Source organism: Lonchura striata, chromosome 16, assembly GCF_046129695.1.
Source record: "Lonchura striata isolate bLonStr1 chromosome 16, bLonStr1.mat, whole genome shotgun sequence".
Classification (NCBI taxonomy): Eukaryota; Metazoa; Chordata; class Aves; order Passeriformes; family Estrildidae; genus Lonchura; species Lonchura striata.
Window position 1 is genome coordinate 2,108,202 of NC_134618.1, and position 25,803 is coordinate 2,134,004.

General features: G+C 54.9%; 1 protein-coding gene across 1 annotated transcript in view; it reads right to left on the reverse strand.

The window, feature by feature from the left end:
• Positions 1–1,362: 1,362 nt before the first annotated feature.
• NTN3 (netrin 3) overlaps positions 1,363–25,803 on the reverse strand; it is a 30,673-nt gene continuing 6,232 nt past the window's right edge. The window contains exons 2-7 of the mRNA XM_021529711.3: positions 22,210–23,205; positions 15,643–15,831; positions 9,825–9,974; positions 8,818–8,871; positions 2,108–2,182; positions 1,363–1,864 (exon numbers count right to left, since the gene is read on the reverse strand). Of these exons, the coding sequence (XP_021385386.1) occupies positions 1,536–1,864; positions 2,108–2,182; positions 8,818–8,871; positions 9,825–9,974; positions 15,643–15,831; positions 22,210–23,176 (1,764 nt within the window). The 5' untranslated portion in view covers positions 23,177–23,205 and the 3' untranslated portion in view covers positions 1,363–1,535. The remainder of the gene's footprint in view (positions 1,865–2,107; positions 2,183–8,817; positions 8,872–9,824; positions 9,975–15,642; positions 15,832–22,209; positions 23,206–25,803) is intronic.

A 25,803-nucleotide genomic window follows, 5' to 3' on the forward strand; every position in this document is an offset into this window, starting at 1 on the left:
AATGTACCTGCATGTCCACACAGACATCCCCAGGGCCTAGATCCTCACTCCCCAAATCCCCTTGTCCTGAAACCAAACAGTGCCCCACTAGTCTCTTCAGCTGGAAGCTCCAGCACCACCCTGGGATGCTGAAGCCTGGAAGAACCACCCTGGAATGGGGAGTCCACACAAGTTGCCGTGGGCTGGAAACGGTAAAGTTTAATGGAAGACCATGAGGCTACAACCCCTCACTGAGCCATTCAATAAGCAAGGCAAGGTTTGTGTGGAAATGAGTATCTATTATCAGAATACCTATTATTACTATTTGTATTTATTAAGCCAAGACCACTACAATCTCAACATGGGAAGATGTCTGTTTAACCAGAGACTAATACATGGTGAAGAAGATACAAAAGCCTAGAGGTGGATCAATGAAAACTCTTCTCTCTTCCTGTCACCTCTGCCTTGTGCATCTCCTTGGACAACCTTGGCCACAGCAATTCTTCCCAGGAGAGCACACAGTCTGGCCAGGTCTGAAGATGCACACCAAGGCAGATGTCACCTGGTGTCATCTCAACAGAAACAGGTGGAATTATGTCAGTTGGTACCAGGTGAGAATACAGGCACATAGACCTGGGTGGATGGATGATTATACACAATGGCTCCGGTCAGCCTGGCTACTCCAGCTCAGGTTCAGATGGAGCAGATGGACATGGGAGGGGAAAATGGTGTGTCCAGGTCTTTTTCACTGGGTTGTCTGAACTAGGCACCAGGACAGTGGCAACCAGGGGTTGCCAGGTCTGTCCCTTGTCCCCTTCTCCCTGGTGGACACAGTCCTGCCTGGTAGTGGCCACTAGCACACTGCCAGGGCCTGGCTTCTCCCTATGGCACTGCAGCACTGCACAGGTCCTGCCCCAGCTAGCAGCACTCGTCCATGTGAGCCCATGGTCACCGGGGAATAAGGCCTTGTAAAAGTTCATTTTTCCTTCCTGGTGGAGGTTCTGGGGCTGGACACTCTGCAGCACTGGACAGTTTCCACTCCACCTGCCCACATATCAGAATGAGGGACAGAAGACTGACCTCCTGTATCTCCTGAATGAGGAGAAAGGCAGAGAGAGGTCTGGCAGCAGCACATTTTCAGAGTGAGGAAGAATCATACCCTGGATGCTGGAGAAGGGAGAGGTATCAACTGAGATGTCAGCACTGGGCAGAAGACAACTGTGTTAAAAGGAATACAAAAGCCTTGAAAATGAACTCCAGAATGCCTGGAGCAGGACATCAATCCCCTTCAAGCGCTTCAGGTGACAGACACCCACAGGACCTCGCTCCACTTTGCTCCTCATTAAAGGTTTGTCATTACTGCATTATATTTAATACACACTTAGAGAAAAGGACTGACACGCACACCCACCCGTGCACACGCACACAACAGGAAACCATTGCCAAAATATACACTATAGACAAAGAGTCCAGTCACACTATATATATGTACAGAGTCTGTGGGCGCCGTCTGGCAGTGCCCAGCTGGGCTGGGGGACAGGGTGGGTGCAAACCCCTCAGGGCTTCACACACTTGCCCTTCTTCTCCCGCCGCTGCAGTTTCCGAAGGCGGCGTGTCCAGGCATCCCGCCACTGGATGACCAGGCTGTTCTTGTCGGCCATCAGTCCGGGCCGGTCAGTGGAGTTTTCGCTGATCCCCATCACCAAGTACTTCTTGCTGATCTGGATCTTGGGGCACTTGCAGGACAGGTCTTTCAGGTGGATCCACAAAAAGTTATCACCGCGCTTGACCCGCTCGTCACGGCATTTGTAGACAGAGAGGATGTTGATGGTGAACTTGGCCCAGTTGGCCACCGTCTCCATCTCAAGGATGTTTACTTGGACCACTGAGGGAAAAAGGGAGAGGCATAGTGATGGGGGATGCTTTGCCTTGCTCCCCCCAAAGGACAGAAACTGCCCTTCCCCAGCAGTCCCACCTGCCTCATCCATTGCAACCTTGGGAGGGCTCATTTGGAGACCTCTCTCCATATGGAGCGTCCTCCAACCCCTGGATGCCTTCATCTGCCCCACCCACAGCCAGCCCTCATCTGCCTCTGGGCCAAAGCCCAGGGGAGGCTGAAGGTCCTTACCATAGTCCTTCTTGCAGTATTTCTTCATGTTAATCTTGTAGTTGCCCTTGGCAGGTTTGCAGTAGGAGTCACAGTCTGCGGCAGAAGAACAGTGGGTTGAGCACTGAGGGGCTTGAGGCTCGTGGGGACTCATCCCACCACATGGGAAGAGGGAGTGGGGTGGAGGGGACAGCAGCAAGACCCAGCCTGGCAGAAGGTGGCAGGTACTTCACTCCTCCTGAGCCAGGGCCTGAGCACTGCTGGAGACAGGGGTCTGCTGAGTCCAGCTGCTCCCCTGGCACCTCAGAGGGGCCTGGGGCTCAAAGACCAGCACGAATGGCTGATGCCACACCAACTGGGAAGAGAAACCAGGTGGCCTTGGGTGCATTGAGCAGATTCTGTCATTTGTGGTTGATGGTGTCCTGCAGGATAAGTCAGCACAGGGGTAGTGGAGGAAGCCTGGAGACTCCTTCCAGACACAGAAAGGGATGGATGGGAGGAATGCAGGTGAGGTGATAGTGGCTTCCATGGAGGGCTGGCAGGGACCATGGCCAAGGAGAGTCAACAGAACAGCTGTGACCCTGCAGTCCTGGGTGATGCAGGAAAAGAGGATTTGGCACCAGTCCCACAATCAGCCGCACAGGGGGCAGATCCAAAGGCAGGTGTGACACCAGACCAAGGGAGTCATGATCCTCGGAGTGATTCAGCTCTCAGGGGCCAGAGTGGTGGGAAGAACGCTCAGGGGGTAGTCCCTCCAGGGACCTGTGGCAGGTTTCCACAAGGGGGAGGGGACTCAGGCTGTGGGAAGGAGACAGGTGAGGGAAGTGACCCTGGTCTACCACATCACTCCTGTTGCCTAGGCATCCCCTGCTCAGGCTGCTCCAGAGGGGCTGGGCAGGTCATCAGGCTGTCCTTCACCACCCTGCTGTCTCCCAAGGCTCCTGTCCTCCAGGAAGCTTTTTTCTGTGCATTTCTAAAGCCTCCAGATTTGCATCTCAAGCAGAGGGAGGGAAGGGAATGCCTCTTTCCTTCTCCCCAAAGCCTTTGATCCCAACAATTGCCCGAAGCAGCCCTGTTCTCCTTCTTTCTTTGAACATCTCAATTTATCTCTTTCCAAATAGCATGTTTTTTTCTGAGCCCATCTTTCTTCTTTTCTCTGCCTTTTGCAGGTTCTCCCTCTGCTCTGGCCCTGTGTCCCAGGACAGAGCCAGCAGCCTCTGAAATTGTCTTTGTTTGTGGGTTGCCACAGTGATCACTGGGGATGGGGCTAAAGCTGTGGGGGAAGATGGGGAATAACAGAGCACTCTGCCAAGGGGAGGCAGAGAAATGAGGAAAGAAAGAAGCCCAGGAGCACAAACTCACTCTGGGTTCTGCTGTTCTCCTCTCTGCTCAGCTCCTTTTTATCTGGGACTTCATGCCACCTGTTCCAAATTTGTCAGTGATAGAAGCAATGCAGCATGAAGCTAATTCTTGGCAGAGGGGGACAAGCTCTGATTCTCAGTTCAGCCCCCCCATGCTGCCACATTGCCCCTCTGCCTGGGCTGGCAGAGCTGCCTTGGCCCTGCTGCCTCCCCTGAAAGAGCTGAGGTGGCTACAGAGGGGGCTCGGGGCCTCCCCATGTAGGGGGGTGGGTGTGCTGGACTGCTTGGCAATGGCACTGAAGGTGCCCTCACCCACTGCATCCCTGGGATGTGCTACAGCCTCAGCCTGCTGTGTTCTCTGGGATACACACAGCCCCATCCCAGACCCCACAGCACCCTGAGACAGGCCACAGCTCCAACCCAACACACCACTCCTCCCTTTCCTGCCCCATGAAAGGGACTCTAGGGAGAGCCTCCCACCTTATTTTGGGGAGTGCCCATCAGGACAGGAGCCCCTTTCCTCCCCAGGCAAAGGGGCACAGAAACCATCCTGCACCTGGCACCAGCTGCCACAGGCCTGTCCATGGACACCAGGCAATGTGGGGAGGAGGGTGGCATGGCCTGGGGGCTCAGCTGGAGCATGGCCTGGGCTGGGATGAGGGGTGCTGGGCTAGTGGAGTGTGGGGTGATGTGTGCTGCGAGGGGGCTTTGGGGCAGACTCAGCCAACATGCCACCCTCTTCCCTTGGCAATGGGGATGAAAGAAAAGCAGAAAAAAGTCCTGTAACTGTCCTGGGCTCCTGCTCATGATTAACAATGTAACACTATGATTCAAAGGAGCCAGAAAATGGTGTTGGGAATTAACAATTTAGGATTAGTTTAGGGATTTTTTTTAACCACGGCTTTGTGCTGTGGAGGAACATTCCTCGAATGTAGAATCAATTCCTGCTCCACTTATCTAAGAAACTTGGGAAGAAAAAAAAAGTCCAAATAACTGGAAACATTTCTGTTCCTTAGCCCTGAGCACATGGCCTCCTCCATCTCTGGGTGTGAGGCAGACATGGGTACTGTGGCTGCAAAGTGGCAAGGGATGTCAGGGCAGAAGGATTCTGCCTACACCTCGCCAGACTGCCTCTCCCTGAGCACCCTGTTCTGTTCCTGCAGGGTTTTGCCATGGGAGGTCTCTGCTCGGGAGCCACCCAGTCCCGATCACAACACAGCTGTGGAGCATGGATCATCCTCCCTGGGATGCTGAGTGCCTGGTGGGGCTGCTCCCACAGCCAGGCCTTGAGAGCCCGTGGCTTTACAATTCCACAGGGCAGCGTGGAGAAGAGCTGCTTTAGCTGCCTTTCTGCTGTGTCTGTGCAGCTGGATTGGGCAGCCAAGCCCCACAGAAGGGCTGGGGGTCAGCAGAGACCTGACACAGCCCATGGCATGAAAGTGCACCCACAAACCCTGAAATGCTTCTGCATCTCCAGGATATGCTACAGCCCCATCCCTGGCCCTAATGCATGCCTAGGACAAGTTACAGAGCAATCTCTGAGACTGAGACCTCACTGTGATGGGTTACAGCCCCATCCCTGACACTGCTGCCTCCCTGGGATGCACTACAGCTCCATCCCAGGCACAAATGTATCATTGGAACATGCTACAGCCTCAGCTCTAAACCTGCTGCATCCCTGGGAGATGCTACAGGTGCAGAGTGGGAGGAGGCAGCTGAAAACCAGAGCCACTGGCCTGGCGTGGGCATTCCCCATCCCTGCGGGGGAGCGTGTGTGTGAGAGGTGGCAGGTTTGTACATCTGGTTTACTTCTCTCCTTGAAAAAAAGGAATATTTTGTTTTCAGGGAGAGGTAACTTAATCAGGTGCTATGGCTGCAAATCTTTTACTGCTTACTTTGAATTCCATTAAAGCCCTGTTTTGCACTCCACTAGTTTTGTTAATTCTGCTAATGGGGAACGTGGATTTTATTTTTTTTTCACTAAGTGGAAAATATTTTAAGATAATAATAATAAAAATTATGAGAAGTGGACCCAGGACGTTTCATCACCAAGACAGTCAGTTGCTCAGGCACAGACATCAAAGCCGGACCTCAAAGGCTTTGGAAAATTGAAAAGGCAATAGAAAGTTAGGAAAAGTGATGCAGAAGATGGCAATGTCAGTGAAAAGCCTGGACACACCCAGGGACTGAACCCCAGCAGGGAGGAGGATGGGGAGAGGGTGGGAAGCCCAGCACCTGAGCATGGCAGCCCTGAACAATGTCCTCCTGTTCCTGAAGACAGCACCTGCTGCCAGAGGCAGGGCAGGAGGCGGGGAAATGGGGGGAGAAGGGGCTTGGAGGCTGCCTGAGGTGCTGAGGGCCCCTTGGGGAGTGTCCTGCTCAGGGACAGCTGGGGGCTTCTTGGGCAGAGGGATGCAGGCAGAGGGGCATCAGGGAGCAGGCAGGCTGTGGGTAGAAAGGGCCATGGCTGGCAGCCCTGCTTGCAGGACAAGCACACCAGGTTCAGGTAACCCTGGCAGTGCAGCCAGGGCAGCACCACCCCCATCTCTGATCCCACCAGTGAAGGGAGCAGCAGGACCCCCACTGGGTCCCCTGATCCTCCAGTGGCACTGACTCTGGGCAGAGGCAGCTACATTGCATTAAGGATATTTGAACTAGAAGCCAGAAATCTTAAACCAACAAACCCATAGATAAACTGGATGCAGTCTGAGGCAGACCTGCTCTGCTAAAACAAAGTAAACAACACAGCTCTCCGCCAGTGCTGTTTATTTTTGTGCAGCTGAACAGCTCAGACATCATTGTGAGACTGTTCCTATTTATAAAGCACTGGAGGGGAGTCATCTTGATTAACTCTGCTCCACGCAGCACTCTCTGCTGGCAATGAAACTGGCCAAATCTCTTACTCTGTCCCCTCATTTTTTCCTTTTCCCAAAGCCTGATGTTCCCAGCTCTCTCCTCACAGCAGGCAGGGTGGGCAGGGCAGGCAGGAGCAGAGGTGCTGGTGGTTTGCCCTGTCCCATGCAGCTCCCCCCAGCAGCCATACCATCACCTCAGCTCAGCATCTTCCCACTGGGCAGGATGTGCACTCCAGGTCTCATCGCTCCCCCTCTGCCAGAGTGAGGAGTCAAACCGCTGCCAGATCCAGGCAAGGATGCTCCTCACTGTCCTGAAAACAGCCCCTCTTTTCCAGAGCCTCGAGGGGCAGGGCTGTGAGGGCTTAGCAGTGCCCATAGGTGCTGGGTGGGGTGCCAGGCTGTGCAGAGCTCCCAGGCTCTGCACTACTCCTTGGGGTCCACGTGTGCTAAGCCAGCACTGCTCTGCAAGGAGCTACAGGTTCCTCCTTGTGCATCTCCCCTCTCCATCCCCATCCACACATTTACTCCTGCCAGAGGAACACAGAATCATTAAGGTTGGAAAAGGCCTCCAAGATCATTGAGTCCAACCTTGAACCAAATACCACCATGCCCACTAAATCACATTATAAAGGGACACATCTACTTGCTTTTTGAACACTTTCAGGGATGGTGACTCCACCACTGTCCTGGGCAGCCTGGTTCACTGCCTGACAACCCATGCAGGGAAGAAATTTTCCCTGATGTCCAACCTGAATCCCCTCAGGATTGGCACAATTGAGGCTGTTTCCTCTTGTTCTATGACTTGTTCCCTGGGACCAGAGCCTGACCTCCCCCTGGCTGCCCCCTCCTGTCAGGGAGTTGTAGAGAGAGAAGAGGTCCCCTCTGAGCCTTCTTTTCTCCAACCTGTGCTCCTCCATTTCCTTCAGCTATTCCTCATCAGACTTGTGCTCCAGACTCTTTCCAAGCTCCTTTCCCTTCTCTAGACACACTCCAGCCCCTCAGTGTCTGCCTTGTTGTGAGGGGCCAAAAATTCCATCTCTTCAACACACCTCGTCCCTGGCTCTCTCCCTCAGCCAGTGAGTTCATGCACGGGGCTGCAGTGGCTATCCTGGCAAACGTTCCCAGAGGGCTGGAGAGCACATCCCAGGCACACACCAGCCTGGGAAGAGGCTATTGGCATTTTCCACTGCCAAGGCAAGGTGGTCAGGGTAAGGAGAGCTGGGGAGATGGATACAAACAGAGCACTGGCTCTCCAAGAAAGGAGTAGGCCTCCTTGGGATAGATGTACCCCAAACAGGGGACAGGAAAGTTGCTCATTAAAAATGGGCTGGGGAGCTGCTGTCTTCACAGGAGCACGTGCCATGGCTTGGAGTGGAGGATTGTTTGGGATGTCTATTCCAACACAGTGGAATGCAGGGGAAGACCAGGCCCTTGGGGACAACAGGAAGAGGGGTGGCCCAAGGAGGGAAGGGGCTGCTTCTTTCCCAGCTTCTCCCCCTCCACCTGGCTTGAAATCCCTACAGGGGATAGACCCGGGATGGCTGGGAACAACCACACTGCAGTGCTGAGCGGACTGCAGAAGGAAGAGGAGGGGAGGGAGGAAAGCCCTGCTACAGCCCTCTTTACCCTGCTGGATGCATCCTGCAGCACTGGAGGGCTCAGCATGGTGGCACTGGATCCAGGGGCTGGCACAGCACTGCTTGGTGCCACTGGGATGTGCCATGACACGGTAGGAGCTCAGGTCACTTTGTGGGACCTTGGTCCCTGGCCTGGCTGGAAGAAGGACCCTAATCCATCAGCACCAGTGCATCCATGCACCCACCCAGCAGTGCCCAGCTCCAGCCAAGCCTCTGCAGGAGCAGAAGTGAACCTGCAGCTTATACTGAGATGCCAACCTTTCCACTCCAGTCTGGGCAACCAGGGCAGCTCTTGTGGAGCCCTGAGGACCATGATAGCAGTGCCTCCCTAGCCTGTGCAAGGCTTGCAGTCTGTCAATGGAGCTGTCACCTCTCTCTGGGTGACCACAGCAGTGACACTGGTCCCTCTGTGGTCCAGACCTGGCAGCCTGTGCCTCAGCACAGGGGCCCTGCAGCCTGCCTGAGACCTGCCAGACCTCCCCTGCCCCAGCACCTCCCAAGAGCTGGAGTCTTGCAGAGGCCAAGGACACTCAGGAGAAACCTCTTGCACTGGCGCTGACGAAAGGAGGTTAAGCAAAGCCAGCTCCCAAGCACCCACTGGTGCCATATGTCACAATCCCTGCCTTAACCTGCTAAGGGTTGGCAAGGCTTTTTCCTGAAAAAGTCCATCAGTCTTAGTTCCTTTCAAGAAATACACATGATTTTAAATCTCAGTCAAATCTTTCACCAAAACATTTTACCATTAACTTTTTGCCAAATGGTTTGGTAGAGCTCAGCCCTCCTCTGTGCTGTGCCAGGGAGATGGAAGGTGGGATCTGCCCCCAGGTCTCTGGGCAGGGCTGAGGCCATGGACTCGGCCAGGGACATGGAGCACTTACCTGCAGGTGCCTCTGTGCTAGTGACCAGGGAGGTGGGGTTGATGGCAGGAATCTCTGGAAAAGAAAGGGAGAGGTTATCTTAAGGATAAGATCTGCAGCTCTGGGGGTGATAACTGGGCAAAAGCCCTCTGAAAATGGGCCACAAAGAGATTTTGTTGGTCACAAATGAGAGATGATGGGATGAATCTGACCTGACCATTGCAGACCATTTGAATAGACCTGGAGATGCACAAACTGAACTCAGTAAATTAGGCCAAGCTGCAATTCTGCAATCCCCAAGGGTGCTAAGCAGTTGTGTGAGGATGTGTGCGTCAGGGATGGATGCTTCCCGGGTGCTCAGCTCATCTGAACTGATTTTGGACATCAGATGGGTGCTTGGCGGATCCCAGCACACCTCAGGCTGTCCAGCATGGGGATATATGTGGGAAAAGATAACACTTTCTCAGGACTCTTGGCAGAAAAACACGGGGGGAGCTTCTTTCCTAAACTCAAATTTGAGTTTAGAAGAAATGAGAGAGAGGAGCCAGCTCCACCAGTAACCTGCACTGCCACTGCTCCGGCAGCCCAGCAAAAGCTGCAGGGTGGGAAGTTGTTCCTCGGCCACTTGGGTCGAATTCAAACCCACTGTGACAATAAACACAGTTTTATGCTGAGTGTAGGCTCTGGCCTTGCCCCAGAAGTGACCACATTCAGGGCTCAGCTGGGTGAGGAGGGCACGTGCTGTACCAAGGATGGGATCCAGCAGAGCTGTTTCAGCCACCTGGAAGCACTGACCCAAGGGATCATCCAGAGCCTCCTGCACTAGGGCAGGTGAAGCCCAGGTAACCCCAGAAAGTGATTAGAGAGTCCCACTTGATTGCTTCCTGGAGAACATCCATAAGGACAAACAGCCTCTTGTCTGAGCCTCCCACCCACCACTCACCATCCAAGGTGAGTGGGGGACCAAGGGGGCATCCCCCAGTGCCTGTGGGGGTCCCTGAGTGCAGGACAAGGTGGGGGGCACTCACTGATGCAGGGGGCCACTGGCGAGCGGCTCTGCTGGTAGCCCTTGGCACAGCGGTTGCAGGTGAGGCCGGTCACGCCGTCCTTGCATGGGCACTGCCCCGTGGTCTGGTTGCAGGTCTTGCCAGCCGCACCAACTGGGTGGCAGTCACAAGCTGGGTGGGAGAGAGAGAAATGGCTATGTGAGAGGGGAGGCACAACACAAACCCCAAACTGGACCCCAGGTGCAGTCCCAGAACGATGAAGAGGAGGGGGACCCCTCCAGAGCACCACTGGAAATCAGCTGCTGGGGCTGGAACAGCACAGACCCAGCTGGTCCCATGGGTCCAGACCAAGCGTGGCCCCACGTGCTGTGATCAGCACAGGCAGGAGGGTGAGTGGACAAAGGGAGTGGCCAGGGTATGGCCTTGCTGGCAGGGATGCTCAGGAGGAATACCTGGAGCCTCTGCAATTCCCACAGGTGTCTGTAGCCACCAGCTCTCATTTAAGATCTTCCCCCCACCTCAACTCCAGGGAGATGTTCCTGGCACAGCAGTAAAAAACATTTTCTCCACTTGCTCCCCTACCTCTGAGCTTTCAAGTCAACTGGAGCTGAACCAACACTGGGTTTTTACACAAACAATAAACCTTGTCTTGGTTTTAGAATGAAGCAAGTTTTCTCAGTTTTTCTCAAGCTCATAACCCTTGATGCCCCTCCTGACTCCTGAAGACCCTGGGCAAAGGATGACTCCACACCTTTCTACCATAGTCTCCCTAGGGACAAGCCAGACCTGAGGTGGGTGAAAGCTATCTTTGCTCTCAGAAGAATGCTCCATCACGTCACACTGGATGATGGACTCACTGAGGGTTGTCTGCATGGAGGGATGTGGGAAGGAGATGCTTGCTCAGAGGAGGACCTAACCATCTGCTTGCCTGGAGCTGGGCTGGCAGTGAGCTGGAGGAGGTTATCTTGGCCTCCATCAGTGTAAGAGTTGAACGTGATTTCAAAGCAAAACAAAAACATCACCCCCACCCGCCCCCACAGTCCCCTGATGTTACCGTTTCCCTAATTTTCACCAGATGGGACTGGTAGGAGCACCATGGCACTTGAGCCCCTCTCCTACACAGCAGAAACCAGAGCAAGCAGCCTCTAATGGGGACCAGATGCTCCAACCTTATCAGATCTTGGCTAGGAGTAGAAGCGGACATCTTTCTGACAGGGATATTTTGGGGGCTCAGCTGTGATAATAAATGGCAGCGAGCAAGGGAGTCTTGGCATGACACAGGGCTGTTGGAAACACAGGGCCTTTCTTGGGCCCCAGTGGTCTGTTCCTGGTGTAAAGTTTATGGACAGACATAAATCTCAGCCCAATCAGGATCCAGTTCATCTAAGCTGATCTCTCTGCATGCGGTGGAAGGCGGATTTCAGTGACTCCGGATGTTTTACCCAGACTGGTAAGTAAGGCAGCTTTGCTCATGTTAAAGTGCACAACCAATCAGAGTCACCAGGGTATGAGCTTGGTCTCTTCCAGACCAATCTCTGCCCACTTGCCCTACCATAGTGGGATTTCCCCCAGTCTCACAAAAATGCACAGTTCCTTCCCATTCCCACGGGATGAGTACCCCAGAGTGCTTCCCCTGACGCGTCCCGCGTTGCAGCACGGTCCATCCCAGCTGCTCCGTCCTTCCTCATCCTGTGGAGGGGCTGGCTCAGAGAGCCCATCCCAGCCCCAGGGAAGGCAGGCCTGGGGGCACGGTGCAGCTCTGTGCTGCTGCCCACACACCGAGCCCTGCTGCTCCCAGCCTCTGGCTGCCAGGATCTGGCCCACGGAGCTTGAATGGTGGATTAAGTCACTAGCTTGGAGCTTAACTCATCAAGCTGTGCTTGCCAGAAAGCATGTCTTGCACCTCATTTTGAGGGTATTTTTGCATCTTGAGGCTTAGCTGCTGCTGCTTCACCAGTTTTCATTGGAGAAAGGCTCACAGTTTACAGCTTTGTTTAAATTACTGAGATTAATGCACAGCCATCCTTTATTTGACTTTTCAATTAGCACCATTGAATTAATCCTGAAGGTTGCTCTGCCTTTTCCATCCTCCCAGCTTTTCCATCCCACAGGGTCCAGCAGCGATGCTGGCAGTGGGAGGGAAGCACTGCTCGCTCACTGGCTAGTGGCCGAGGGCTCTGCTCAGTTCCACACAATCTGCAGCTGGTGATTTTGTGTCTATTTCAAGGATGCTGCATCCCAGCAGAGGCAAACTGTAGTTGAAGAGTTATTTAGTAACACATGCTGAGGTTTGTTTAAATAAGATGTAGTAGTTCCTGGCCTCTGGGTTACTGATTTGCCTCCTGAATATTAACAGAGCCATCTGAAGCCTGGTCTAGTGGAAGGTGTCCCTGCCTGTGGCAGAGGATTGGAACCAGATATCTTCAAGGTCCTTTGCAACCCAAACCAGTCTGTGATTCTATGAGCCTCTGCCCCGGGCCAGTGCTGTGACAAGTGCAAAAGCCTTTGTTCAAATCCACAGCACACTGTTCCCATCCACCTCCTCCACGCCTGCTCTCAACATCCACAATCCTCACCTTGCCTTTTTCCTGCAGGAGTGTAGATACCTGTGCTGCAGGTATGGGACATATCTTTGGAAAAAACAAGTCCAAATTGTCTTGCCACACCCCTATGTATTTATATGCCTCTCTGGGAGCATCAGCTCTCCATCGCCAGCACCTGGGACCTTGCCCTTCCTCTAAGGAGCTCCCAATCCCAGCAGATCCACCTCTGCATAAGGGAGGGGTGGAAATGCTTTCTGCTTTACTGACGGAGAGGCAGCCAAAGAAGCAAAAGCATCAGGGATTTTATTATTAACTCTGTTCTCCAAGGGACAGCAAGGAACTGGCTCCCCATACCCAGGATACCACCTTTGCTGCCAGGTCCTCCTCAACATATGCACCATGGCAGGGGTCAGCCCTGTGCACATGTTCATCTGGCTTGGCTGAGCTTTGCAGGCCTTCCAAACCACAGGCAAACCCTGCCAGCCCTCCAGAAGCAGCCACCTCCGCCCAGCCTGGCAGAGGCTGTGCTCGTGGCTTGGCACAGGGACAGAGGTTTGTCTACCAGGGGGCACCTGTCCCACTCCTCTGCTCCTCCACAGCCCAGACACTGCTGGCTGCCATTTCTCCTGTGCTGCAGCATCTGCACTCGTGCCATCCCATCAAATCCTGGGATGCGTTGCCCACCCGGTCCCCTCCAGAGTAGCCACCTTGGATCAGATACACTTTCCATCACGGTAATGCTCACAATTACTGCCCTGTGAGGGTAGTGGAGCAAGACTCACAAACCAGCCAGGCACCCTCTGCCTCCCCCATTCCCTGCATGGAGAAGGGCTTGAGCCATAGCCAGGTAGGAAACACTGCACCTGCAGCTGCCCTGCTCCCACAAACCATGGTATATTTGGTAATCCTCCCTGGTCCCAGCCACATCCAGCTTGCTTTATTAGGTTTTGGCATTTTTTCTATTGTTGCCCTTTGCTAAGTTCTCTCTTTCTCATCTGGAGCAAAAACTGAGCTACTCAATGCCCAGGGAATGGGAATGGAGTGCTGGGGGCCCTGGAGAGGCGCATGCCTGCAGGGCATCCACTTTGCTTGGCATTGTATTGTTTTTGGAGCAAAAGTAGAAGGAGCTGGTCAGAGAATTACAGACTATCCCAAGCTAGAAGGGACCAAATATGATCATTGAATCCAGCTCCTGTCCCTGCACAGATACCCCAACAATCCCACCCTGGGGATCCCTGGCAGCGCTGTCCAAGCACTCCTGGAGCTCTGGCAGCCTCGGGGCTGTGCCCGTTCCCTGGGGAGCCTGGGCAGTGCCAGCACCCTCTGGGGGAAGAACCTTTTCCTAATATCCAACCTAAACCTCTCTAATCCAAAGAAAAGGAGAAAGTGTTCCTTGGGGAGGGCTGGGAGGTGAGGTGCTGCCTCCAGCAGATGAAGGGTGAGGTGGAGACAGCACAGCCACCCTGGTGCCTCTCAAGTGTTGGGGGAGAGCCAGGGCTGCCCACTAGCCCTCAGCACTTGACAGAATCCTCATGGAAAAGAGAATTTTTCTGCAGCTGCCCCAGTTTGGTGGTGCTGCAGCAGGACCTGGGGGCTGCTGCCATCCATCCCTGGCCTCAGCAGAGCCAGCACCCCTCCTGGGAATGGGACACACTCTGGGATGCTGTGCCACAGACCATCAGGACAGTCAGGACCTTGTCCTGCCTCCTCCTCTTCCTCTCTCCCAGTGTCTCCTGTGTGTCACCCTGAGGATGCTGGCCCCTGGCACAGCTTGGGACCTGGCTGACACCTGACACAATCTTCATCAATGATGTGGTGCCAGGGGTTGCCATGCCCACGGCCATAACTGTGGCATGGCTTGGGCAAGGCCACAGGGTGGAAACCACTTGTGGTCCCTGGGAACACGGGCTGTGAGGGGGACGTGGCAAGTCAGCTGCTTGAGTTGTTGAAAATGATTAGCTCAGTTTGCTAATGAGCTGGCTGCAGGTAGGGCTCCTCCTGCCAGTGTCCTCTCAGCCCTGCTCCCGCTGTGACAATGCACAAATGTGGGAAGTTTCTCTCTTCACTACATCCTCTCAAGCATTCCCGACAGTAGCAAGGATGAGAAGAGGCACTGGCACAGACCAGGCAATGGAGGGATTTCCTTTATTATATCCCAGCCTGAGTGAGCCAGACCTCCAACAGCACTAATGCACTTAACAGGGGAACCCCAAAAGTCAAATCCTTCAATTCGGGTCCACGCCCACAATGTTAGTGGTCCAAAACCAGCTCCAGTAATTTCTGAAGGCCCTACATAAACACATGAGCATCGTGTTCTTGCAGCAGTGAAGGGGCCTGGTGCCCCTGCAGCTGCAAAATGCATTGGAAAGAGATCTGAGAGGGACACTGTACTCCCTTCCAGAAGGGGCTCACAATCAAAGACAGAAAAACAGGGATCAGGGATGAATTCTCAGCCTCTGAACAGCCATGGGTGACTTTCTGCCCACCCATTTCTGTTCCAGTCTGGATCTCAACAGTCCTTGGGGACAGGCAGGGTATTTTCTTATCTCAAATTCTTTGGTGAAACTATTGTTTTGAAGAGGCTCCATAGACAGGCTGAGCAGGGAGAGTGAAGAGGAACCAGACAGGCTTGGCCAGGAGTTAAGAGGAGGGAGAGGAGAGGTACAGCTCCCATGATGTTTGGCACAGGCTAGGGACCTTGAGAGGTCAAACTACAGTTTGATGGTTTGGAGCCATTGTGGCTCCTGGCCAGCTCAAGGCCACTTACCAGGAGCCACGGCGTTCAGCGTCTCCCCAAAAACAGATGCCAAGAGCCATCCCACAGCTGAAAAACACAATGTGGGGTCCAGCCCCACAGCCCACCTGGGAGATGTGACTTTCACCAGCATCCCCAGCCCTCCAGAGCCGGGAAACCATACTCCAAGCATGTCTATATCCCAGACAACGTCCATATCAGAGACAGGTTTTCAGCACATTTAGTCATGTCTGCTTCAGCACCTCCCCAGCATCTCTCCAAATACTGACCAATGGAGATAGCAACTGCAAACACACCAGAACCATCCCAGGCTCCTGACAACCTGCTCTCTCCCTTCCTATAATCCTCCTCCACCTCGAGTTGATACTGAGCTCAAAGTGTAATTCCTGCCTGGTGCCCTTGGGGTGGTAGAGGAGATCAGGGCGGTGGTGGCTTGAGCTGACCTGCAGCTGCCAAATTGAGCAGGACACCCCAAGGATGGGAAGGGAGAGCAAGAGAGATTCTGTCATTCACCTGGCCCCACGGAGCCCCCCCGGCTTACCCTTGCAGGCTTTGCGGTCAGTGATGGCCTTGCTGAGGTCGCGGTAGAAGCCCTCCTTGCAGTAGTGGCAGTGCCTGCCCGCCGTGTTGTGCCGGCAGTTGAGGCACACGCCGCCGCTCTTGCGCCCCGACAGCTTGAACAGCTCCATGTTGAAGCGGCAGCGCCGCGCGTGCAGGTTGCAGTTGCAGGCTGTGAGGGAAGGGGAGAGGATGAGGGCTGAGGGTGAAATTCGGGACCCTCTGAGTGGGCTGGAACTGCCCTGGTGTCCCCCACTGCAGTGAGGGGTTGTGCTGGGGCTGGGATGGACACAGCACAGCACAGGTGTCATCCAGATGTGCAGCATCCACCACCCTGTGGGGCTGGTGCCATGAGGTCAGGACAGAGGAACTGGCACCACTTGGCTGATGGCAAGCAAGTGTGGGATGGAGGGCTGCAGCCAGGCAGTTTGGCAGTGCCAGCTGGGCACTCGCAGCCCCATGGTCCTCCCTGCCCATTCCCTGGCAGCCCACCCGGCCTTCCAGAAAGACCACCCACCTCATGCCAGGCTGTGTGACAGCCCTCCCCTGCAACCGAGCCCCCAGCTCTTTATATTTATGGCTCTATCTTGTATACTTGAGCCACACACAGAGAGAAACCCGTGCAGCAGCCCCTGTGTGCTCACGTCCCTGTGTGTGCATGCACAAACATGCACAAGCACACGTGCACACAAACATACCCATGAATATATGTGCATACAGACATGCACCAAGATACCCCCAGAGCTGTACACGTGCCCGCAGGCAGGCACACGCAGATGTGCACAGAAACATCTGCACACCCTTACATGTGGATGCAGAAATTAGCCCCAGGAAGCACACAGCCCTCCTGGTCGATTCCATGTGTGTGAGATAAAAAGGCAAAGCACTGCCTATTCCAACTTAACACTCTCGCAAAAAGATAATGGGAACAAGATTTCCTTTGGCAAAACGTGGCGCCCTGCTCCCCCAGCCCTGGCCCCCTCCCCGTGCTGGTAAATGGAGGCTGGGTGAGAGCTTTTCCAGGCTTACTGTGAAATTCATTAACGTGTCGGCCCAGATTTAACTGCCTGGGCCTGGCCTGGCGGCCATGTGAAGCTGCTCCCCGCCGCCAGCGGAGCTTCACCCGCACAGATCAAACACCACCTGGCCTGCCCCGGCGCTCTGGCCACGGGCACGCTGCAGGGAGAAAGAGTAAACCCCAACCGTAAAAAACAGGTTTTTGGAGGCTTGAGTAAAGCAGCAGGTTAGTGCCAGCACACTCAAACCTCGGCTGCCCCCAGAGCTCCCCTGAGTTATGAGATTAGTGAGAAATCACATGGCAGGCATCAAAATAACACCAGTGTGGCTGTAGGTACCTTCAGGGACTTGTTCCTTTTGAGCTATTTTCTTTTTTCCTAGTGACAGTGGAAAATAGGGATTTTTAAGGCAAATTCTGGGTTGTGGTGTATGGTGGGAAAGCAGCATATACTGCCCGAGGCCCCCGGTAGCACAGGATGACGTTGAACAGGGGATGTTGACATTCAAACAGTCTTGCCAGGGTTGGAAGAGACACAGTAAAGTATCCTGACAGCCAGGGTGCTCCTACAGTCTCCAGATAGTGGGACAGAGACAAGACAAGGTGGTTTTTGCTACAGAACTGTGGCAAAGGAGCGATTTTTTGGGAGGAGAGGGGCCTTGTTTTCCCCTTGCAGCACTGAAAGGCAAGTGAGGTCATCCCAAAAGGCAGTTCTGTGTCCCTGTTGGAATGCCCCCACCATCCTCTGGGGAAGGAGAAAGGCTGGCAGCCCAGAGGGGAGGCAATAGGCAGTGGAGGAGGACTGTTGGGTAAATGATTTACTGCCCTCAGCGCAGGTTCCTCTCTGCCTCCAGTTTAATTGGTGACAGAGTAACTGGCAGGGCCTTCTCCTGGCATCATTGACCCTGGCACATCCTGATCTACCCCAGGACCACTTTTCCCTTGGAACATGCTGCAGATCCTCTGATCATCCCATGAGCCAGGTTTGGGGAAGAAACCTCCCCTGGTAGCCCAGCATTATCCCCTCTCCTTCAGGCTGCCGCTCTGGGCCAGTGTTGGCAGCTGCCATGCTGGGATTCCAGAGCCAACAGGGGGACCTGGCTGGGCTTGGCCACCCTGGCTTGGGTGGCTGTCCCCACTCAGGGCTGTCAGGGTCACACCAGCACGCATGGCAATCCCCTCACCCCCTGGCGCAGCCACCCGGAGCTAATCAGGGCAGACAGGTCCCCCACTTACCCAGCTAAATACTCTCACTGTTCCTCAGTACTGAGGCAGTTGTAAGCTCTGTCTGTCTCCTGTTAATCACTAATTAAGGGCTTGAATGTTCCCTGCTGTTTGGGGTATTAATAAGAATTTAATTGCACAGTTTGGGGCTAATTACCTGGTAGCACACTTCCGCCCTTGTACAGTATGCCCAATTAAACAATCATATGATCAATTAAACAATCATATGATCAATTAAACAATCACAAGATCTAATAATTTGCAATAATAGACTAATTAAACATTGACACCTTGCAATGGAGCAATCTTTTGTCTTCCTTTTGATGGTGTTTGAACCCCTTCCCAGGCCCTGGCCACCCCAAAACCTCTCCTCCTCCTCCTCCAGGCTGCTGCAGATGTAGGAGCCTGGAATGACAGACAGCACGAGGTGATTTGGGACAGAGACTCTGGCAGGGGACAGGCAGTGCCATGCACGGAGGCACATGTGGGGCAGGCAGTGGAGCCCGCAGGGCGGGAGCGAGGCTCACCGCCCCTACAAACTCCCTGGGAATAATTAGGGAAGGCAGCCGGATCAGCGAAACCCTAGACCAGCTGCTGCTGCCAACCCGCAGCAGATTTGAGCTACGCCCCTGCTTTGGCTGGAGCAGAGCCTGGCTGGGACACAGAGCAGGATGAGGCTGCACCTCTCGGTTCCACGGCAGCTGAGAGCAGAACAGCCTCTTTCCTCTCATCCACACTGCCCCGCCATCCTGGGGAAAGTGTTGGGGGAGAAGGGCTCACTCTGCTCCTGCCACAAAGCACCAGGAGAAGCAGGAGAAACCCCCAAGGGGCTGTGAAAGACAAGGCTCAGGCACTCCAGCCCCATCCCGGGAGGAGCAGGACTCAGGGTGGTCAGACAAGTGCAAATCTCTGCCGGGGTGGCTGCCTTCCCCTGCTCCAGACCTGCTGCGACTCGGGGTGAGTGTCCAGAAGGGGTGGCAGGGGCATTCTGTCCGCCTGCCCACATCCCAAAGCCAGTCACCTGCCCCCTATCCCCCTGCTCTCCCCAGGAACGGACCACGGCTGGTGCTGCTGGGAACCCACTGGTTTGCAGCACGTCTACTGGGGAATAGGTGCAGAGAGCCCAGCCAGAGGAACTCCCAGTGGAAGGGAAAATGTACAGGAAGGGGCACAGGGGACAAGGGAATTACATGTGGTCCTCCAAATCCCACCACTGCTACGGAGACCGGTGTTTTCAGGCACCGAGATCCCGGGTGGAACACCGCATCCCCCCGAGCAGCCTGCGAGGTATTCCCAGGAGAGCGCCGCCCCTTCCCCGCCGAGGCCCCGGATCAAAGCAAGACCCGTGCATTATCCTGGTGCTCCGGAGAGTGCTCCTGCCGCGGCGGCCACAAAGGGAACAAGGGCTCCCGCATCACCAGCGAGTGCATCAATTACTTCCAGTGACTGCCTTGTGCTAATCCGCTTCCCCTCCTTCCCCGGGCCGGGTGTTTGGGGCCGGGCTGGCCCCGGCAGCTCGCGGGTGCAGGCTGAAACCGGCAGCAGTGGTGGGGAGGCGGAGGTGTAAGTCTGCAGAGATAAAGATGGGGGGTCCCCAGGATTCTGGCAATTCTGCTCCTGCCATCCCCTCTGCTGGGACTGTCCTTCGCACAGCCGTCTCAGGCTAAAACCTGGGGGGATGCATTGCTGAGGACACGTCCCTTTTCCCTGCCGTGGACACACAGAGCGTCCCGACACTGGCAGGGCAAGCTCCCTGTGGCACACGCAGCCCCTGTGGTGTGTCAGGAGAGCCTCTCGTGCCTGCGGGCCGATCATCTCCAACCACCGGGCACGGGGCGCGCACTCTGCGGCACAAAGCTGGCACAGTGCCCTCTTGCCAAGCCAGCAGCTTGGCAAATCCACTGTCACTGTCCTGGCTGCGACAGCCCCAAACCTTCCTGCTTGCCAAACTCACGCTGACCCACTCAACACTGCAGCACAGTGATGTCCCCACGAACGCCACAGCCACCCCCCGGCTGCCGTGGTGGGGTTGTGCCATGCGCCAGTGCTCAGACCTCAGGTAGTACTTGCCTGCTTCACCTGTGCACAAATTCACCGAGGCACAAATTCTAGTGAAACAACAAATGTTTGTCCTCACCTCCAGCTGAATGGATGCATATCCCAGCATCGTGCCATGCTGTAAGACATCAGTTTGTCCCCTGCTGGAGCAGGCAGAGACTCCCATGCACCGGACTGAGGAAAACCCCTATGCATAGTGCTGGGGAGCACAGAGCCAAGAGCTAACACATCCCAACATGACCTGAAGCTGCACCAACCCCGTGGATCCATTCTCACCCCCTTTCTGGGCACTGCGATCCCCCACCCTGCCCCTGGGCTGTCACTGAGCTGCCAAGCCCCTGCATCCACCCACTCTCCTCCTCTTCCTCCCCACTCCCCAGCCACGTCTGACATCCACCACCACGAGTCAGCATCAGCGCTGTCTGACCACAGGACAGAGTCCGAAACTCTGCAGCCCCCAGGCTGAGCAAAGGGAACTTCCCGGGCAGCCTCTCCTTTTAATTGGTGCTAATTGCTGCGTCTGTTCATGCTGGCTGGGGAGATGTCATTGTTGAAAGGCACAGAGGGGAAGGCTCGGGAAGCTAATCCAGCTTTCAGCCGCTAAGCCATTCGAAGGCGGGGGTGATGGAGAAGCTCTTTCAGGTCTCTTCAGAGAGGGCACAAAGCCCGAGAGAGGGAAGGGAGAAAGAAGGGGAGCGAATCAACAGGAAAAAACTACTTTCACACGCAGCTCGGGGAAGGGTCTTTGTGTGCGGGGCTGTCGGGGGTTGGGGGGTTGAAGGGATGGCGCTGCGGCCCCGCCTCCTCTTCCCTCTCTCGTTTATCTTTTCAGCTTCATCTGCCAAAAGGGTGACGCAGCTGGGGACTGGATGCTCAGAGCAAGGGACCCTCACCCCGCCCTGGACGAGATGGATAGAAAACCTGCAGATGCTACTCAAAAATGAGCCTCCTCTGGTTTAACCCCTTTTGTGCCAGCAGAGCCACCTCCACCTCTATCGTGCTGCTTTACTGGAGGATGTGGCAGTGAGGCAGGTGCAGAGTGGAGAGTACAAGGGGGCAGCCAGTAGGGTGAGGTCCTCCTTGTGTCCTGGGGGGTTTCCATGGGCTCATGCACCTGCTGAAGGCCTCCCCTGCCTGACCTGCAGCAGCCCTGCGAGGGTGCAAAGTGGAGGGTTTTTTCTGAACTCCAAAACTGATCTTTCTGAAACAAGTGGAAAAACACAAGGGCTGACACATTCCCACAGGGCATGAGGTGGCTTAAAGCATCAGTTCCAGCACTTGCTTTGAATCCACTGCCTTTTTAGCCATTCTTAGAAGAAATCTGCTGTAACATGTATATATTGAAGCAGACAGCTGGGTTCTCAACAAGACATCGATCACAAATACTAACAAGTCCTTCTGACCTCTGGCACATCCACTGAGCCTTTCAGAGGCTGATTAATGGTACAGCTCTCCCTTGTCTCCATCTTCCCACCACCCCCTGAGACCTGGGCTCCTGTCCAGAAGGAGCAAAAGGCTCTTCCTCCCTCTTCCAGACATTCACGGGGCTCTGGCATCCCCCAGCTCCATCCCAAAGCAAGACAAAAAGCGAAAGTCTCCACCAAAATCCCATAAAGATTCATGAGCAGGAGAGCCAACTAATACCAGTTTGATGTTTTGGAAATGTTTCATTTTGTGACAAAATTTTTAACTTAGTGAAACCTTTGCAAGGACAGACAAGCTAAAACCACCACACAGACTGAACATGAAGGATGAAATTTCAAACTGGGAACCTCAACCTCTGCCAGCTTTTTCTGCCTGCTCCCTGTCCCCAAGCACATCTCACAAGGAACTGCTGCAATTACCCCTCTGGTCCGTGGACAGCTAGTTTGCTGCTCAAGGGAGACAATCCCACAGGGGCATCCCACGCTGAGGTCCCACACTGACTAGCTGGAAGACAACAGTGATTTTTGGAAGGGTTTTGGTGCTTTGGCTCATGGTGGAATCGATGCATCTCTTACAGAACCAGTGATTTTTGGAAGGGTTTTGGTGATTTGGCTCAAGGTGGAATCACTGCGTCTCTTACAGAAAAACTGCAGCAGAGACAAGGAAGATGATTGAGCCTTTCCCAATCCTGCAGCACAGGGAGATGCTCCCCAGCATCTCTGGACAAGCACACTCCATTGCTTTGGCTCAGCACCCATCGCTTCCTACTCTGATGATCTGCTTTAGCATTTCAGCCCCAGAAAACAAAAATGTTTAAAAACGCCTTACCCAGACACTCATTTGCCTCACGGGCACTGGCCCGCTGCCAGGGCCGGTCGTAGTGGAAAGGCTTGCAGCGGTCGCACTCAGGTCCCTCTGTGTTGTGCTTGCAGTCACACACCAGCTTCTGCTCCTTGTCCTTAACGCAGCGTGCCGCGTGCCCGTTGCACTTGCAGCGCCCGCCAACCTGCAGCTCCCCCACCGCATAGTAGTAGGGGGTGAAGCCCGTGGCCCCCTCCTCCTCACCGGCATCCCAGCTGCCCAGGTCACGGAAGAGATGCGGGCGGCTGAAGACCACGCGGATGTCAGTGGCTGTCACCCAGTCCTGGAGCACGGGGCTGCTGTCGAAGTCCTGGGCCGAGGGTCGCCCGTCGAGGGTGCTGAAGGCAATGAGCCCCCCAGTGAGTGGGTAGAGGTCGGTGAGGCCGTCGGTGCACAGGGCCTCCTGCTCGTTCTGCTTGGTGACCGTGGCTTTGCTGGGCTTGCCGTAGATCTTACGGCACTGGGAGGAGTAGTACTGGTAGGGCACCCAGGTCTTGCCGTAGTCCATGGACTTGAGGATGGCGGTGGACTCGGGCCGGGGCGAGCAGAACTGGAGGCTGACGTAGACTACCTCAAACTTCTTGCCAAGGGAGAGAGTGAGTGTGACGTTCTGGGGCGAGTGGTGGAGGGTTTCCGAGCGCCAACAGGTCATGTTGGAGGCGGTGTTGAGGTCAGTCAGGTAGGCGGGTGGGTGGGCTCGGCGGGGGTCCGAGGCGTTGCAGTGCCGTGTCGGCGGCTTCCCGCACGTGCTGGAAGCTTGAACCTCCTTCCCAAAGGCAGCGTTGACAAACTCAGGGATGCAGCGCCGAGGAGCACCGCTCTCATCATAGCAAGGGTCTGGGGGGGTCTGCTGGGCCACGAAGGGGTTCACTGTCTGGGACAGGCCCAGCATGGCAGTGGTGAGGAGCAGACGCAGGAGCTGCAGGGTCTCCATCCTTCTGGGGAGAGGGAAGTGGCTCCTCCCTGAAGGAAGAACAAGAGCGAGTGGTACTAGCAGTGTCATGCACACAGCAGCACATGTATTAGGAAGGCTGGTAAGGGATGGAAAACTCCCCCATGTCTGGTCCATCACCTGTACCCATCTTTCCACCCTGTATCCACTGATGCAGTATCCTGGGAGCGGGGCAGGGAGGCAATTACTTCAATAATCAGTGTGCTGCCTTATCCACACCAATCCCTCACTGCTCATCAGTGCGACTGAAATAGCATGGAAATGGGAAAAGGGCCTGAGCTTTGGGTGTCAGGGGTTGAAATTGGGATACAGCCCTTCCCTGGCCCCTTACAAACTGCCCTGTGGTGACAGAAATGTTCCTGTCTGCCAGCAGCCCTGGATGTCACACACAGTTCAAAGGCCCTGTTACTGAATGGCTGACAAGGGCTGGTGGTGAGGAAGAGTTAGGGGAGATCTTTCAGATGCAACAGGAGCTGCACCAAATTATCCACCTGTGGCACAAAATAGCTCCTGAGAGCAGGAGAAACAGACAGCAGCAAAACCACCTTGAAGGCACATTGTGCAAGAGACAGGAGCTCGTTGGGATGAAGACTTGCTGTTCTTGAACACACCACTACTTTCTTTGCTGGCTACGGGCAGAGTGGCTTCTCCAAGCCAGGGGCTGGATCCCCTCCATATTCCTCTGCCACACTACCCAGCAGCAAAAGAAGTTATTCTGGCCTCACCCCCAAGAAATTCAGGTCTGGATCTGGCATGTTTGTTGACTGGGGGAAAAGCCAGGACCAAATGCAGGGCTTGGCTGGGCCCCTCTCTCAGCAGCTGCTGCACAGGGTCAGGGAGCTTTAGTGGCTCCCAAGGGATGTGGCCCATCTCCTGAGTTATTGGCTTGAAGAGTGGAAGAGATCTGGAGGTCACATTCCCTCCTGCTGGCTCTGAATGCATGAAGCACCTCTCACACAATGCAGATTGGCCACGTCCCATTCTTGCTATAGCAGACCTCTGAGCCTCCTGGATGGATGGATGGCATCAGCCCTGCCATCCCATGGATTGTGCAGAGCCAAAGCCCAGTTGTCCAGCCTCAACCAGGCCAATGCCACAACCAGGGAGGAGTCCCCTGATTGTGCCCCCTTCCACCAGTAAATCTTTACAGGATGACTTGTGTTTCTCTCTGAGGAATGAAAGCCTGCATGACCTAGCCCAGTATCCCCAGCTCCAGCCTCCACCTACAGCCCCAGTGCCACTCCTACCTGTCCAGCTGCCCACTCTAGCCAAAGGAGGCTCCAAGGAACAGCCCATTTCAATGACCTAGGACCTTCTTTTTGGTTTGTTATTCCATTTTGCTAAGAAAAGGGAGCCATGACTGTGGAAGAAAACAGCCTCCCCAGACTGCCAAACCACTAATGAGGGGAAGCTCCTCCCTGCCCAGCCACGGTCAGCCCAGCAGCCACGGCCTGTGCATTGCTCCCAAGGGAGCAACAGGGACAGGCGTCTCAACCCATCCTGGGATATCTCCTCCAAGGCAAAACCTGCCCGTGCCACTTCCGTGCTGTTTCCTCATTGCTTAATCCTCTGCTGATGGAAAAAGAGATGTGAAAAATTGGTAGCTCCCTTGGTGGTCCCTGCATCACCGCAGCAGCACATTGATTACCACAATGCTGCAGAGCCTTCCGGGGACATGTCAGCCCATGGCTTGGTGACTTGGCTGCCAGCAAGACAAAAGATACTGTCCCTGGAGTGCCCAGAGCATTGAGAACGCATTACTTGAGGAGTGTGGCTGCAAGATTAGAGACTGCAGGGATGTAGCTGTCACCACAGCAGAGGAGGTACCATACCACAAGCTCCAGGCAGAGAAGAGCATTCCCCCACAGGCAGGCAACCTACAAGGCCCCGTTGGGACTCCTGGCCCCACTGCAGGCAGCTGCCTCCTAGGCAGGAGATGAAGCTATGGCTGCTGCCAGATCACTGCATCTGCTTGTTGACCAAAGGCTGAAGCTGGTGAAACCCCCAACACAATCCTGACAGGATGATCCCCAGCCCCTGCCGGCTGCTGAGCAGCACACAGTGGGCACAAGCCCCTGCCAGCCCACTGGTAGAGCCCTGCTCCTGTATTCTCACCCAGTAGAGGGGCTGCAAGGTGCTGATGGATCCCCCCTCAATACCTGGCAAGACCAAGCCATGTGCTTGCAGAAGCCAGCACAGCACTTCTGGCCCTGTGGTGCTGCCAGCCCTCTCCCCCCACTGTCCCCCTCCAACTGCATGTCCCACAGAGGGCACACTGTCAGGTGCTGCAGCTGTCACCTCCCATCCCATCACCCACAGGGCAGCACTAGCAGAGATACAAACCACTGGGAAAACCTCCGCACCTCCTCTACAGCAGGGGAGAGAAGAAACCCCCCAGGGGTCCTCAGCAGCTGCATCCATCCACTCCAGGAAGAATCAGGATGTACGGAACAAGCAATCTACTAAATCCCATCATCAAAGAGCCTCCTCCACCTCCTCTCTGCTATGTGGCAGCAAGGTGACTGGAGTAGGGACATGCTAAAGCAAAGGCCTTTTAATTTCCTCTCTAGTAAGACACAAAGGTGTGGGGAAACCCTTGCTCAGGGGAA